This window comes from Vidua macroura, chromosome 16 (genome assembly GCF_024509145.1).
Source record: "Vidua macroura isolate BioBank_ID:100142 chromosome 16, ASM2450914v1, whole genome shotgun sequence".
NCBI classification, from domain to species: Eukaryota; Metazoa; Chordata; class Aves; order Passeriformes; family Viduidae; genus Vidua; species Vidua macroura.
Window position 1 is genome coordinate 3,371,023 of NC_071586.1, and position 13,938 is coordinate 3,384,960.

At 41.6% G+C, this 13,938-nt stretch overlaps 1 protein-coding gene across 2 annotated transcripts in view; it reads right to left on the reverse strand.

Annotated features, from left to right (window-relative positions):
* GTF3C1 (general transcription factor IIIC subunit 1) overlaps window positions 1-13,938 on the reverse strand; it is a 38,310-nt gene that overhangs the window by 21,294 nt on the left and 3,078 nt on the right. Inside the window, exons 5-17 of one of the 2 annotated variants that reach the window (XM_053992235.1) lie at window positions 13,444-13,540; window positions 12,865-12,988; window positions 9,800-9,955; window positions 9,081-9,196; window positions 7,734-8,058; window positions 6,574-6,785; window positions 5,947-6,083; window positions 4,128-4,281; window positions 3,126-3,229; window positions 2,707-2,888; window positions 2,088-2,354; window positions 1,725-1,870; window positions 1,229-1,326 (exon numbers count right to left, since the gene is read on the reverse strand). In XM_053992235.1, coding sequence (XP_053848210.1) covers window positions 1,229-1,326; window positions 1,725-1,870; window positions 2,088-2,354; window positions 2,707-2,888; window positions 3,126-3,229; window positions 4,128-4,281; window positions 5,947-6,083; window positions 6,574-6,785; window positions 7,734-8,058; window positions 9,081-9,196; window positions 9,800-9,955; window positions 12,865-12,988; window positions 13,444-13,540 — 2,118 coding nt within the window. Of the gene's footprint in view, window positions 1-1,228; window positions 1,327-1,724; window positions 1,871-2,087; window positions 2,355-2,706; window positions 2,889-3,125; window positions 3,230-4,127; window positions 4,282-5,946; window positions 6,087-6,573; window positions 6,786-7,733; window positions 8,059-9,080; window positions 9,197-9,799; window positions 9,956-12,864; window positions 12,989-13,443; window positions 13,541-13,938 lie in introns of both variants that reach the window. The other variant, XM_053992234.1, reaches the window with a different exon arrangement.

A 13,938-nucleotide genomic window follows, 5' to 3' on the forward strand; every position in this document is an offset into this window, starting at 1 on the left:
ATGAATTAAATATGGTCAACAGCAGATCTGCAGACAATTTTATGTTATGTAAAGAAGACAGGAGGAAGAAAACATGACTGTTAAATACAGGCCTCCATATGTGTATGTATGAAGAACTGGGCAATGATTCTTGGAGTTCAGATTGTTTAAAATTACTGTTCCAAGAAACTGCTTTCAGTTGCTCAAAGCTTTGGCAGAGCAAGAAGTGCAGCATTTTCCATCCTGCATACCTACATCTATGGCAAAATTCTGGCAGTTGCAGGAACCTTCTGCAAGATTTAGTTTCTGAGACAGTTTGTAAAAAATTAGCTTTGCCCACATTTAACTTCACTAAGATCTAATTAAATGCAGTTAAATGGGAGTTGGATTTTGGCAGGAGTTTTCTCTGCGGGTCAGAAAGATCAAGCTTAGAAATTTGGCTCAGTTAGAAGTTTTAGTGAAAAGAGGCTGAAGAGACAGCTTGGTTATGTGTCATATTTTTTGCATCAACCCATCAGATGGAGCCTGCAGATTTCAGAAAATGCCATCGATCCAGTTTCTAATTGCTAAGATTTAACAATAGGTTTGGAATTGCAAACCTGGGCTCCCCACGAGCCTTGGCTGCTGATACTGCCCAGCCCTGTTCCCTCACCAAAGGCACATTTGCAGGTTTGGAAAATGTTATGTAAACCTCCAACCATTCACAAATTGTCAGCAGTGACTTTCTGGGGAAAACTAACATGGTGCTCTTGATTCCACACATTCACATCACTTTCTTCAGTCCAACCTCAAGTTTTACATCTCCTACAAGAGAAATGGCAAACCATGGCAGATGTGCCACAGAGAGTATGAGGAAAAACTGAATGTGTGAGAGGCAGGAGCTGGGAAATGTGGCACCTCTGCAAAGATTTATGAAGGACAGCAACACTTAGACCCTATTAAATTCTGAATTTAGCATCAGTCAGGAGTGTGTTTTATACAGAAGCAACATCCTGCTGATGAGTTATGAAGGACAGAACCTCTCAGCTTTCAAGCACTGCCTGACAGCATACATGAATATTGTTTATTAGTTTCTTATTACCTTCTATTTGGGAGAGAAAAATACAGTTTGGCACACTATCCTTTGAGGATTGATGGTCCTTGTCTTAAGTGCCACAGTTCTCTTTGACACAAACAGGAAATAACTGAGAAAACAATCAGCCACTGTTGGCTCTTCTCTAGAGCCACTTATTTTGACTCAGCTGCTTACCTTTTGTAGAGGAGCTGCTGTCGGACTGGCCTTGGAAGAAATCTGATCAGAGTGTGCTTTTTTATTGGATCATTTAAAAAATCTTCCAGACCTTCCACCTAGATTATTTTAGAAGTTAAGCAAAATGCAAAATGTAACTATCCCTTCAAGTATAAAGCTTTGTTACCAGAATTGCCTACTAAAATATTTTCTGAGTAAACCTTACTGCTTTTGTAAAATGCTTAAACATTATTCTTGTTAATCAATAAGGCAGAAGATTCAGTGAGCTTACAAAAAGCTCCTGGCAAAATAGTAGCTTAAAATTTTGCAGCATTACAGGGCTATATATTTTTTTGTCAGTGAGCCTGCAAAAAGCAACTACCTTTTCTGTAAACGACTGAAGTGTCTCCTCTCCAGGGTCTAGTTTTGCTAAAAACATATTAAGGGAATATTTGTTCCAGCCTATAGGTACAGCTGAGATCATCAGACTTTGAAGGAAAAGAAAAGAGCACCGTACCTTGTAGCTGACTTGTACAATCTGAACAAAGACTGAGAGAGGCAAGCAGAGGAGAATGTCACTGACCAGAGCCCATCCAAACCCAAACTCCCTGTGCATGGGCAGGGGAGGGATGTAGCGCATCCACGACGAGTCATCCACGTACACTGCCAACAAGAACACACCAAACCCAGCACTTACACCAAGAGCATCACTGTGATTGCTCAAGCACAACACAGTCCACAGTCTGAAAATCCACAATGGCCTGAAAATTCTCTAAACCCTTGATATTCAAACCTTTCTGAAGTAGACTTTTATCTATTTTGCAGTGTTGAACCATGGTAAGGTCTGTAGCAAAGTCAGGATGTGCCACCCACTTCTTACCTGTTTGATTAGACAGATCTACTTCAGTCTCCTGTGCAGAGCTCTCAGGATTCACCACACTTGTCACAATTTCTAAGGTCCCATCCGGTTGTGCTTCAATTACAGCTGCATTCTCATCCAGCCCTTGTGTTTTCTCACCATCACTACCTCCTTTTTGTCGTGTTTCATTTAAAGGGTGTCCATAAATTAAGTACCAGAGGAACATGTGGACCATTCTTAAACGGGGCATTTTGGGAAGAAAGCCAAGAGAACGTCCAAGTCCTGGAACTGGGAGGGAAGATTAAAGACCAAATAGAAATAAAAAGAGGATCAGAGCAGGAGAAACAGCTCCTTGTGCAATATTAATATGAAGAAAAGTAGAAGGAAAGATGGGCAGTTGAAAGTAAATATAAGTTACAAATAGTAAAGAAGTAGTAGTAAATACAAATGCTCCAGTTCACAATTGTAAAAAATACAAGCAGCTAAGAAAACATTGGATAAGTAAGACTGGTTTAATATAAATCCAATTTTATTTCTATAGGACGAAAAAAAACATTTGTATCTTAGGAAACATCTGGAAATTATTATGAATAATAAATGGAAAGGTGAAGGATGACAGAAACCCCAAAGTTGGCTGTACCTGTAACAGGATGATAGTTCTTTAGCTGTGGTATGCCCATTTTATCATCAGGTTTTCCTGCCCGACTATTATCAGCTTTACATGAGCTTTCTTGCATATTTCCTGAATCAGGAACTGCCTCTTGCCCCTGGTTTTCTTCCTCACCATGGTCCTGGCATGTTGGTGTCTGGGGGACTTTAATCCTGCAGTAAAACCACACAGCACTTAGGTAAAAAATAAGCAGAGGTCAATTCCTGTTCTTCCCCGACTTCAGGAGATACCAGCATGTTGCCTCAGCTGCATGCTTCCATTTCTCTGTTGCTAAAGAAGAGGTTGTTTGTTTGGGTTTTTTTGCTTACCTTGTGTTTATTCCCTCTGCATTTTTGCACACCCTAGATAAGCCAAGCTCCCCCAAGCCATCCCAGGCACCCCTGACTTGCCTGTTTGCAGTGCTGGAGTTGGAGATGCGGAACCGCACCTGCTCGATGGCGCTTTTCACCAGGGGATCACTGGGACTCACTGAGGGGTGCACAACAAACTCCACCTGTCCACAGCAGCACAACACAGACAAAAGCTGTCTATGGACATACTGGCTCTTAATCAGATGCATAATCCTGAGATTAACAGTTAATTAATTTCATTTTTGGATGAAAATTCCTGTTGCTATTTTGCATTAAACAAGAGATCAAAGTACATGGTCCTCGTACCAATAAACTACTAATGACATTTCTACAAACCTTGGGGTTTGGGTTTTTAAAAGCTGAAATATCTGAGAAAAAAATACTTTGACTTGTAAATATTAGGCTGAGAGGGAAAAATGGAAAGTCAGAACTCATTAGGTGAAAGGCCAAGCTAACATGTATTGCTGCTGAAAGCACACACACAATTCAGATTGGTAAGATTTCATATGTGCTCTACACTAATTATGCAGCAGGTAATTTTCAGTAGATTCAATTCTCTGCTTATGAGCATTTCACACTAGAGTAAGTGACAAGTCTCAGCTCTACAACCACAGACTGAGTTCCATAAACCTTAGTACTGCAGATTTTTGTTTTAAAATTAAAAATCACATTCTATAAATTTCAACCCAGAAGCTCACTGAGGATTTTTCATACACTCTTGGCTTTCAAAAGGGGTTTAAACAGATTTTTTGACGCAGCCTGGCAGTGCAGAAAAAGAACCATGAATCACAGAACAGATAAGCAGCAGAACCTCTGAGAAGGGAGATTCAGAGACTTTGATCTCTGGCCTATTCCTTGGTCTCAGTTATCTGCAGCCGAATAATGGAGAGCAGTGATCTGGTTCTCACAGTAGCTTAGTTTGACATGAAGCCTCTGGGTAGCTCCACTGTGGGTTCTGCTACAAGAAGTCACCCATGCACTCCAGCAAAAAGGCCCAGGGCACTGTGAGACATGAGATGAGGGCTGTGTCTGTGCTGTCACCTTTTTGCTGATGCCGTCCTGGATGACCGTGGTGCGGTAGAGCCTGAGGAGCCCGTCCCGCGCCAGCCTCTGCACCAGCCGCACGATGGACTTCTTGCAGCACTTGGTGGAGACACCTTCTTGCTTCTCTTGATCCATCACCATCTTCTGAAGTCTAAAAGGTGCCAAAGATACCTTGCATTTTAAGGCCAGCAATGCTCCAAACTGCCTAAGTGGTTTGTTAGAGGATGTGGGGTGAATGGTCATTTCTTTCCCTGCTCCCTATTCCCTTTTGCTGGAGACAACTGGGAACTTTGCTTCACATTTCAGCTCTATTTTCTTTGTACTCAACCTTTTCCTTGTTAGGGGAGAACTGCTGTTCTGATGACAGCAAATTCTCAGTGCCCGATTCCCCTGTGCATGGCTACAGTGCTATTATAAATGCAGCTTGCCTAAGGTCAGGAGAACCTACAGCTTTTTTAGTGGTGATTTAACAAATGCAGTCAGCTCTTGCAGTTGTGAGCTCAGTTCAGCTTGAGGCAGAAAGGGTTTATTCAGTGGTTTCAGAGCACAGAAATGACTCCTGAATTCACAACATGGATACAGACACACATCTCCCACCACGAGAAGCCAGCTCCCTTCTCCCTTCTTCCCTTGCCACGGTTGGCAGGGGTGTGCTCACACCTTACTCTCCCCATGCCTGTTCCCATGCACTTTCCCACAAATGTCCCAGGCCCTACTTCTGGGCTCTTTCAGTCCTGGGCAATCAATTCTGAAAAAGACCTGGGAGATAATAAGGGAATGAAGCAAAAACTGAACGTACACATGGACTTCAACAGTCCCGAAAGATTACATCCTGGTAATTAACAAATGGAAGGCAAACACCAGTAAATTTCCTTGGCAGAGACTGGGGAGGGACAGAACTTCCACTGATTTTGAGGAACCTCTGAGAAACCTGTTGGCAGCACTGAAGGGACAGCAGAGACCTGAAATAGCTTCCAAGCCTGTGCTTTGATGTGACTCAATCAATCACTGCTGAGGCTGGTGCCAGACGAGGCTCTAATTTTGTAACACTCTGCAATTAAACAAGGTGACAGAAGGTTTCAAAAGTCTCAGACCAGAGGAGAGTAAGGCCATGATTTCTGACTAAATTCCTACAGCAAGCAGCCCTGGGTATACTGAGATGCCAGGATCTTCTGTGCTGACACAGAAGATGGATGGTGCAATCCCATTTGTGACAACACAGTACTGCCAATTTAGAATCCAACAGAGCACCAGAATTTCCATTTCTTCTCAGAGGTGAAATCTTAAAGGGCTGAAAGACATTATAACATTTAGGGAAGTATCTCCAGCCCAGATAGGGTGTCAGGAGAAGACATATAACACCACATAAAATGGCACTGAAAAGCAAACTTTGAGGGCCTTGCTAGGATGCCAGTGACCAGTGATGAGTGACATGAAAACCTGAGTCTCTCCAGTCCATACAGAACAACACATGAACAGGTTTTGAAACCACACAGACATAAAACTGATACAGATGCAAGAATCCTGCAGCAGGGAAGTGCTGTGCCTTACAATGTGACCCCAAGTTTGGCACACTGTGAATGGATAAATAAGTTCTTTGATCTGTATTTATGAAACATTAAACAAATGAAAGCACTCTTGTGTAATTATCTGCATGGAACTACTGGTGCTTCCAAAGAGCTGATTAAGATTCAACCACCCTCTCCATCCTCACAGCACCGGTGCCAGCAGGGACAAGCCAAGGCAGAGGGGAGTAAGCCCCCAGTGCTCCCAGCAGCCCAGAGGGGAGGCTCAGCCGTGCTCTGTGCCTGCTCACGTGAAGAGGCTCTCGATGAGGCGCAGGTTCCGCACGGCCTCCACGATGAGGTTGCGGCGCTTCAGCAGCCTGTAGGTCTCGTGGGGCCTGTCCAGCGCCGCGGCCTTGGAGCGCTTCTCCTTCCTGGGGCCGCAGGGCTTCTGGGGACAGCACAGCACATCAAAAGGGGACACCAACCAGCCTGTCTGCAGCCTAACGGGGGCTCCTCACACAGCAACAGCTGAGCAATTCCCTCTTTGGATGGATTTATTTACAATAAACTACTCAGATGAAGATTGTCTCTTATCTCCCCTTCCCAGGAAGGCAGACAGGGGATGATAAGCAGCCCTTGTGTGCTACATTAAGCTATGACACGCATTCAGTCAGCAAAGAATTCAGAGGGCACCAGGGAACTAACCCAGAACTGTGTTTTGGACATCTATTCTCTATCTCCTGGAAAAATTTTCACTTATACCTACAATGCAGTGCAGCCAAAATATGAATGTACTTTGAAGTCAATTAAAAAAAAAAACCAAAACAATTTGATAAATAAATACAAAAACCCTAGTTCGAAGTCTTGCTATAAGAGCACAAAACTTAGCTCAGACAGTTGTATCAACAAGAAGATATTAAGACATGTGATCTCACCTTAGGATCTTCAAGTCTGACTTCTTCCACCTCAGCCACATCTCCATCTTCATCCGTGGGATGAGCACAGGTAGAAACACTGGACTCCTGCTTTAGAGTTCCCAAAGTAGAACTATCCCCTGAAACGTTGTCTGGGAGCTCCTCAGGATCTTCAAGAATTTGAGGGGAAGGCTGCTTCTTTCCCTGAGACTTCACAGCTGTTGGCTTGGAGCCTGGTTTGAGAACAAAAAGCCTTGTAATTGTTCTGCTCTCCCTGTTCAGCTTTCTCTCTAAGAGGCATTCTCAATCTACCCAGGTAGCTGCACTTAAAAGCATTCTGCTACACTTTCCATACATTCTGCCCTGCTGGAAGCAGTGGTTTGACCATGAAAGACTACATTTAGGCTCCAAAATTTAAGCTAAAAAATAGTGAACTCTCTGTCATCAAATAATTCTCTCCACTCAGAAACCTTTTCACAGCTGTGAAGTCATGAAGGGCTTATCCAGAAACTGCTGTCTGAAGAAAGGAGAGTTTCTGTCTCAAAGATTCTCAAGTTCTGCCAGAAACACGACTTTTCTGACTCAAAGCAGAATAAGAATTTAATACTACTCCAAAGATAATCTACATAGAAAAATAGAGATCTCCTCTCTTCCACTGGAGTATCAGAGAAGTTGTAGGAACATCTAAATAGGTTAAAAAAAAATTAAGTATAAACCCCCCGACCATATTTTTTAAAAATATGTCCCCCAAAGGCTGGCAGCTTTCACACTAACATGTTCCAAATAACTAAAGAAGAAGCTGGGGTAACTAACTTCAGGGGACAAGACATTCTTGTTACAAAATGCTCAGGTGAGTAATGCTGTGGGTCAAGTCATCCCAACCCTGAATATCCAAGGAGCACACTGTGTGAGCTCAGGGAAAAGGGGAGACATAGCACGGGGTCAGGAGAGGCAGCACAAACACTGGGACACAGACACCTGGCCACACTTCAGCCCTGACAGTCTCCAGAGGTTACCACACTTGGTGTTCCAAACCAGAACAATTTGGGAGCAAATAGGCTTAAAAATAAATATGTGGCCAAAAGCCATAATGGAAGCTAACAACATCTTGTTTGTTCTTTAATAAAATGATCCATAAGAAAAATGCAGGCTGTTCTCCAGATTTCCAAATCACAAGTTACCTTTGGCTGGTGTTGTCTGATGGACATCATCTTGGACACGTGATTTCACTGGAGAACCAGAGCTGGCCTTTTGACCTTTTCCTCTCTTCTTCCTGTCCTTCCCTTCTTCCTCATTGTCAGACTCTGAGGCCACAGCCTCCTCTTCTCCAGGAGATGCATCTTCCACAGGTGGGGAATCTTCTGGCACCAGAGCCAAAGTAACTGTAGCCAGCTGCTCACTCCTGGCCTTCTCCCTCTCAAACTGACGGTTTAAATCACTCTCCTCTGCAAAAATGTAGGAAATGTACTTTGTTGTCCTTTGCCGACCTTCATCCTCCATAAAACCCTGAGAAAACAGTTGGAATGTTATTTTACCACCTTGCTTCTCCATTCTATCACTGTCCTCCAGCATCAACACAGGGAAAATGTTCTCAGTGTTCCACACCCATCAAAAGATACAATATTTTTTTCTAAGTAACAAAAATGTCCCTAACCTTCACCTAGAGAAATCAAAAGGAATTCTGTGCCTGAAAAATAAACAAATCTGCATTACCAGTGTATTGGAATGAAACTCCTACAGTATGTGGGATGGAGAAAAGTCTGAGTAAGAACAAACTGTGTATTCAGAGTAGAAATCAATTTTTGTTCAGAAAAAGAGATGTTTGTGAAATAAGGGCACTGCAGCTCTCTGAGTAACTCAGACTTCAGTGGAAGTCTGCCCTGTCTGCTCCAAGAGGAGCTTACAAGGATCTACAAACTTCACCAATCAATAAGGGAAGATTTCATATCCTCAGCTGACTGGGGGAAAACATGTATAGATATTCCAATGGTTTATACAGCTTGTTTTTAACTCTGCAGAACCTTTTATTGAATGACAAGATTTTTCTAAAAAGATTCCCCATTGAGGGAAGATGGCAATTATCCTGCCTTTGTGGAAAGGGACTGTTGGGTGCATGCAAGACAGGACAGCTGGATTTGTCTTGTGAAATAAAAAAGCCTTGAAATATCTGGAAATAAGAAGTTTAATCATCATAACTCCTAGACTAGAGAAGTAACTGTTTTGCTCCAGAATTTCCTGGTATTTTCAAAAGGCAAGCAGATTAATGATCTTACATGGACAAAGAGTCCTTGAGAAGATTCTTCAGTGCTCTGATTAGAGCAGGTTGCAATCCTAATACTGAACCCCTGCCTTACACACCTTTTCCTCAACTGAATTAATTCTCTTTTCAATCTTACCAGTACTCTCCCACTGTCATTCTAAAATCTCTGCTCTTTCTAATGTTTGAGGTTAACAATGTTATTCCCAGAGTAACCGAAATTGTACCTTCAGTTTCAGAAAGTATCTGAATTACTTTATTTTAGCCTCACCTTGACAACTTTGTACCTCTCCAGAAGACGACAGAGCATCCTGGCTTCCAGCTTCCCCACATTCATAGCCAGGCGAAGTTCTGCCTGAGAAATACCTTTGGTTCCTCTACTTTCAACTGTTGCAGAAAGGAAAACAAAAAAATATCTCAGGGAAATAATCTGACTGAATTTTATATGTATCTATTTCTATATACATTAATATTTCCCTGAACAACACTATATGCCAGAATATAAAATTTAAGATTCCCCACTAACTAAAGACAGTTTTACAGACACATAAAATATTCAGCCAAACACTGTCATAAACCACAATTTCACATGAAGCAGTGCCCAGCAGAATGAGGTATGGAGGTGACAGCTTCAAATTAGAAGCATGGATGATTTTTTTTCCCTGGCAGCTTTCCACAGTTAGATATTAATTTCTCCATTTGGAAAGGAAAAGAGATAGGAGAATAATGAACACTATTTGCTTCATCTTTTCTCACCCCATCACAACATCCTGTTTCTGCTGGGTAGTTGCTAAGCTTCCAGGAAGGGATAACAGGTGGCAGCATCTCCAGTCTAATCTGGATATAAAGCTCATTTTGCTATGAAAAAAATACACTTTCTGATACAAAAACAACCAGAATGTAAAAACACCTGCAATACACACATTTCTTTTATACTACAAGGAGTAAGGAGGTAATGGGAAAAATCTTCAGATGTCTTAAATCACCTACTTAACTGATAAGCCTGGGTGAGCATATCCCTTTCACAAACAATATCCACAGGCTGAACAACTTTTGTGATGATCTCTTCATCATCATCATGATAATCTTCCATTTTCTTCCGAAATTCCTTCAGCAGTTTAAGGCAACGGACCATGACATCAGTCCCTGTGAAAAGTGAGTGTTAGTAACACCTCCTAACCAAGTGTAGGGGGGGTGCACAGCTTTAAACAATTTTACTTTTTTCTCAACATGAAGAAGTAGCAGTGCAATGGGGAACAAATGACTAAAGAGAGCTGGGTATTTCTAGGAAAGGTTTGCAACAGCTTTTCCCTTTGTATGAATCTGGCAATCAGGTGAATTTTTGAGGTGCTCCACACCTTCACATCTGTGCCAATGCTAGGACTGTCCAGTAGGAGAAACTTCCACAGCATAAATAAATCAATGGAGGGATTAAGCTCTGATCCCCAGAATTACACCTGGAGAACACTTATATGACTGGGAGATCACTCACTGGGTATTAACCCATCCCTTTTTACAAGGACAGAACATACTGCTGCCCACCAGCCACAAGATTCTTGTAGGTGATTTAATTCCACATGCTCCTGTCCATCAGCTGTGCTGTGGTAACTCTCCACTCACTGGGACTCCCAGCAAAGGGTGGAGTGAGGACAGATGACTGCAGGAGAGCTGAGATCCTGCTCTCAGTGTCACTGAGCTCCTGCTGGACCACTCCACACCAGTGGTACCTCAAACTGGGTTACTGGACACTGCCTCTCTGGCAAATTGCAGTGATTCAGCAGCTGCTGCAGCAGCCAGCTCATCCTGCAGCAGTGGGGAGAACATCTCCAGCCATCCCTGCTCCTCTGCTACACACTGCTGTGAAAAGGCCAGGTGAAGGCTTTAGCTAGAATCACTAAGGTTTCAGCTGATGAATTTTATCTTGTGTTTATATATCTGAGCAGTTACTGATGCCCAGCTGACACGAAGTTAACCCACAGTCACTTCACCATGTGACTGTGCTCCAGGCCACATGATTCCATTATTTTTCCTCAAGTTGAATCCTTTCTGTAGGATGCTGCTTAGGATTTAAGTGCTGACATTTTGGTAGGGTTGCAAGCACTGTTATTACATCCTTTCTATTTCTACAGCCCATTAATTTTCACGGGAAGCAGTATTTGAAAAAACAAACAAAAAAAACTCCCCATAGAAAAGAAATCCCCCAAAACAAACCAATTCCTTTCCCTTTAGCTCCTGCTGCCCAATAATGTTCTTCCCATAGCAGATGCTCTGGCTTCATCCTCAGTGTGTCCCAAATATTTCTATCTTCTTTCCTCTGTAACTCCAGAGATTAAACTATCTTGATCTCTGCTGAAAATCAGCTATTATTAATTCATCCTCCTTTAATACCTAGTGTTTTTAAGGCATTTTTGTGGATTTTCAGCTTTTACATCTGTAAGATGGAATTATCATTCAAGTGAAAGATTCATCAAGTGGCATTTTTCCCAACAAATTTAAGCAGTAAATGCAGCTGCTGTTCTGCCAATCTCTGACAGAACATAAAACACCACTGCCTTGGGGGCTGAAACCAGGTTTGTAAGTGGACTTATATTTTCTTGTCTTCTAAGTAAATACCTTAATTGCAAGTTAAATGCTTTTACTACTGCCTATAAACTGTTTTTTAGGAGTGCTATCTAGTCTTTTGGGTGCTATTTCCAAGTGTTTGCAGCTTATTAGAATACCCCTGAAAGACCTGGGTCATTTCTCTCTCAGCCATGCTTGATGCTGTACCTGCTTTTTGCCTCTGCTTCTCTTTGTTCAGAATACACTTTCCCTACGGAGAATTTCCTTTCCCCAGACTTAAAAGATTTGAAGGAATTTGTCTTATCGACAGCCTTAATCCAACTCCATGTAATCAGCACTCTTTTCTGTCTTCTGGAATTTTTCATGGTTTTACTGGCTTTTTCACTTGCTCTTTTAAGATCACTCCTATTCACAAAGACTATGTAATTTGCAATGTTTAGTTCATATCAGTTTTTTTTTTTTTCTCACAAACAATTATATCTCTAAAACAGACACTTCATCTTTCAGAACTATTTTCTTTTTAACCCTGCAAATCTGCCTCTTAGGATTTTGTGTGATTAAGGATTTGGTTCAGATTTCCTTCAGGAATTGTATTAATTCCATTGGAGGTACTATCCTTCCTCATACTTTCCATTATAGTAGTTTTTTCCCTGTGCAAGTTTTATCTTTTCCTGAGAACAGTCGCTTTCTTTTGTTCCCTTTCCTAATGTAGTCCTGCTCTTTGTCTCTCCACTACATGTTTGAAAGTTACCAGCAGTTCCTGTGAACCAATTAAATTGGCATCCAAAGCTGGTTATGCATTAATCCACCCCTCAGCAGACTGTGGCTTTTTTGGATAGCAATTTTGGGTATCTCACTTACCTCAACCCTGTTATCAGCTCAGCTGGTGAGATAATAATGCCAAAGGTGTGGGTTTGACCCCTGTATAGGCCATTCACTTAGAAGCTGGGCTCAATGATCCTTGGAAGTCCCTTCAAACTCAGAATATTCTGTGTACTGTGAATTCCAAGTGCTGTAAAAGCTTACTTCCATAATTTGATAGGAAATTTTTCTGAGAAGCTTTGCATTCTCATGACTTTCAGGAAAAGTCATAACCAAGAATGGTCTGGTTTTTAACTTATTTCATAATGAGCCTTCTTTTCAACATTAAGTTTTTTGGTTTTTTTTGTCAAATTTATTGACTTATCATTTAACTTCAACCTGAAAGGTCAGCAGACTGCTTTGTTCCTACTCTGTATTGGCTTGAGCAGTCTTATCAGACCCCAAGACCACCGCTTACATTGATATCCAACAAACTTGATGATATTCACTCCTTAAAAATCTGTAATGAATGCTTAATTCAAGTGGGCTGCAGCATTTTAACTTTAGTAGCCCACTTATCTACATAATTGCATGGACAGATTTTTTACTTACACCTCTTTTAATTTAAGATATGAAGCTGATAGATAGAATGGCATCAATGTAATCACACAAAAAGAGAGCAAAACCAAGACCTTTCTTTGTCTTGTAGGGTCCTCCATTGGGATTTATGTCTTGCAAGGGGACAGACACAACCTTGGCCAGGCCAGCATTCATCATGTACTGATAGAGACGTTTGAAGGTTCTCTCACAAAGGCCCTGATGCAAAGAGAAATGGCAAAAGTCACTGCAGTCCAAAAACTTCACCTGCTCCTGACTGGTATCAAAGGCATTCATACCACCTGCTCTTACAACCATATTTTGGGGTAGGATATCCACAAGAAACTTAAAAGCCTTTTAGTGCAGAACCTGAGATGTTCCTGAGTGCATTGTATCCCTCCAGCTCTGCCACCTACCCAAACAGCAGCAGTGGAAAAGTAAGAACTGCATGATGACATCCACTGACAAAATGTTTCTGAGGCTGTGGTTGGAACACAACTGCTTCCCTATGACAAACACCAACAACACCTTGATCTGGTAGGTTTTTAAAATCCTTTTGCTATCCTAGCCCAGAATTTTGTGCAACTTTTGAAGCAGGTAGTAAGAATGAGTGCCTTTGATACTCAGCACCTAGATTCTACTGAGTGAGAATTTGAAAGAGTAATGAATCTCACCAATTCTTCCCTCAGGTTTCCTAATGTTTCCATCTGGTTTGAACGAGCACTTAGCATACTTGAGAGCTTCTCCATCAGAATATCATATTTGCTCCTCCTAACCAAAAAAAGAGAATTATTTTACATGTAAGTATGCATATAACTTCATAAACATGAGTTGTAGCTTTAGAAACTGTCAGTCACTAGAGAAAGTATGCTAAGTGTTCTCAGATTGGTTTAGGAATTCTGGTTTTCTTTTCCTCCTGTGAACAGCACATGAGATAATTTGTCTCTAAGAAAAGACCTCAAGGAGGAAACAATGACTAAGCCCAAGCTGTTACTTCACTGGCAACCCACAGAAGCACAAGTTCTAATCATAAACAAGATAGGAAAACAAAATTTAAAAAATCGACTGGAAATGTGTTTAAGTGAAAACAGTCAAAATAAATGGAATGATTAGTGCTACAAAAAGAAGCATTATGTTTATGCAGGCAGGTGACAGGCACTAGAAGAACC